The 1,753-nt window shown below is 37.1% G+C and overlaps 1 protein-coding gene across 1 annotated transcript in view; it reads left to right on the top strand.

The window, feature by feature from the left end:
• HEATR5B (HEAT repeat containing 5B) overlaps positions 1–1,245 on the top strand; it is a 137,421-nt gene extending 136,176 nt beyond the window's left edge. Inside the window, exon 34 of the mRNA XM_004711165.2 lies at positions 385–1,245. Within this exon, the coding sequence (XP_004711222.2) occupies positions 385–689 (305 nt within the window). The 3' untranslated portion in view covers positions 690–1,245. The remainder of the gene's footprint in view (positions 1–384) is intronic.
• Positions 1,246–1,753: the final 508 nt, after the last annotated feature.

Raw genomic sequence — 1,753 nt, 5'->3', positions numbered from 1 at the left:
TCCTGGTGGCAGTGCTGGGGAAGCTTTGAATGCTAACCTCTGGGTCAGCAGTTCACACCTACTAGCTGCTACATGAGAAAGACATGAGCCTCTACTCCCATTAAGATCGACATCCTTGGAACCCTACACAGGGTCACTGTGACTTGAAATTGATTCTGTGGCGTGGTTGGGGGTTTTTGGTATGAGTTCTCATTGAGCTCTAAAAGAGTCCATGGAAAATATCCATTCTCTTTTCATTCCTTTTGTCCACATGCTTTTTGAAGCCTCTTTGTAAATTATACATGTGTACTTGTTTTATCAGATTGTGATTACAGTTTCCTGCTTTTAAAATTACATTTTGTTCTAATTTTCAGCTTCTTCATACATGATTTTTGTTTTTTACAGGAGTTCAGTTACTTGCTCTTTTGGTTCCAACATTGATCTCATACCTGCTGGATGAAAATTCTTTTGCCTCAGCAAGTGCGGCTTCCAAAGATCTCCATGAGTTTGCCCTCCAGAACTTAATGCATATTGGGCCTCTGTATCCACACGCTTTCAAGACAGTGATGGGAGCTGCTCCCGAGTTGAAAGTACGCCTGGAAACTGCGGTTCGAGCAAGCCAAGCCAGCAAGGCAAAAGCCGCTGCCCGGCAGCCAGTCCCTGCCACACACTCTGCTCCCACCATTAAGCTGAAAACAAGTTTTTTTTAATGTTCTCTCCCATTCAGTTTCTTTTCATTGTTAGCTAGTAGCTAGTTAGTGATAGCCACTGTAGCAGTCCTTGCTTTGGATCTATTTTTTTGATATTTTGCTGATACAATGCTAAGTGAAATAATGCTCAGACACTACTAACTGATTTTGAAGAGTAATGATTTGTTTTCATTTTTCTTCTAATGAGGTTTCTCTTTTATTCATTAATTTATTTGGTAGGCATTGAGCCATAGGAAAATATAATCATATCATTGAACAATGTGCTGATATTGTCAGGAAAACATAGGTCAAAATTCAACAACTGTCAGGCAAATTTTTTCTTTGGAAAACAAGCAGAAGGTAAATTTAGAAGTTACCAAGAGAACAACAAGTGTCTGTTTTGTGTTGTATATAATATGAAAGAAGTCACGACATTTTCTTAAATGTGCATACCTTTCTGATGGATCTTTTTACTGTCATATTAAATTGATAAATTATTCTGGTGTACAGTTTAGTTGTTAATTGAGTTGAAACTCTCATTTAAAGTTCCATTAAAGTGTTTCAAAGTGTTTCAAAATGTGGCATAATGTTCTACTTTTTTTCAGTAGCCAAAATTCGGCCTCAGTTATGCTTTATAATTATAGAGCCCTAAGTTCTGGTTATAATAATTTAGTTCATCAAGTATTTATTGAGTGCAATTGTGTATAAGGTATTCAAGCTAATTGCAACACATATACAAATGAATCAGACTTACCTGTAGTTGTTCATATTGGTCCCTAGGAGTTGGAATCGACTCAATGGCAGGGAAATGTGCTTGTTTGTTTTTCCTTCTATATATAAATATATATACATATTGTTGTGCTGCTAAAAACCCTGGTAGGGTATCAGGTGGGCACAAGGTGTGGAGTTCAAACCTATTCATATAAAACCTATTAATATAAAAATTTACAACATGGGTGTAATGACCCAACGGTCTCTAGGAGTCAATTGACTTCGCAGGAATGGTCTTGGTTTTCTGGTTTTTGTTCTTAATAGTCTGCAGTGAGATTGTCACCATCTCGAATGACAATTGATTATTTGGCAAA

This window comes from Echinops telfairi, unplaced genomic scaffold, assembly GCF_000313985.2.
Source record: "Echinops telfairi isolate 266 unplaced genomic scaffold, ASM31398v2 ScPeMD7_10;HRSCAF=50, whole genome shotgun sequence".
In the NCBI taxonomy this organism is placed as follows: domain Eukaryota; kingdom Metazoa; phylum Chordata; class Mammalia; order Afrosoricida; family Tenrecidae; genus Echinops; species Echinops telfairi.
The sequence above is the reverse complement of the archived record's forward strand: the minus strand, read 5'-3'. Positions and strand labels throughout refer to the sequence as shown.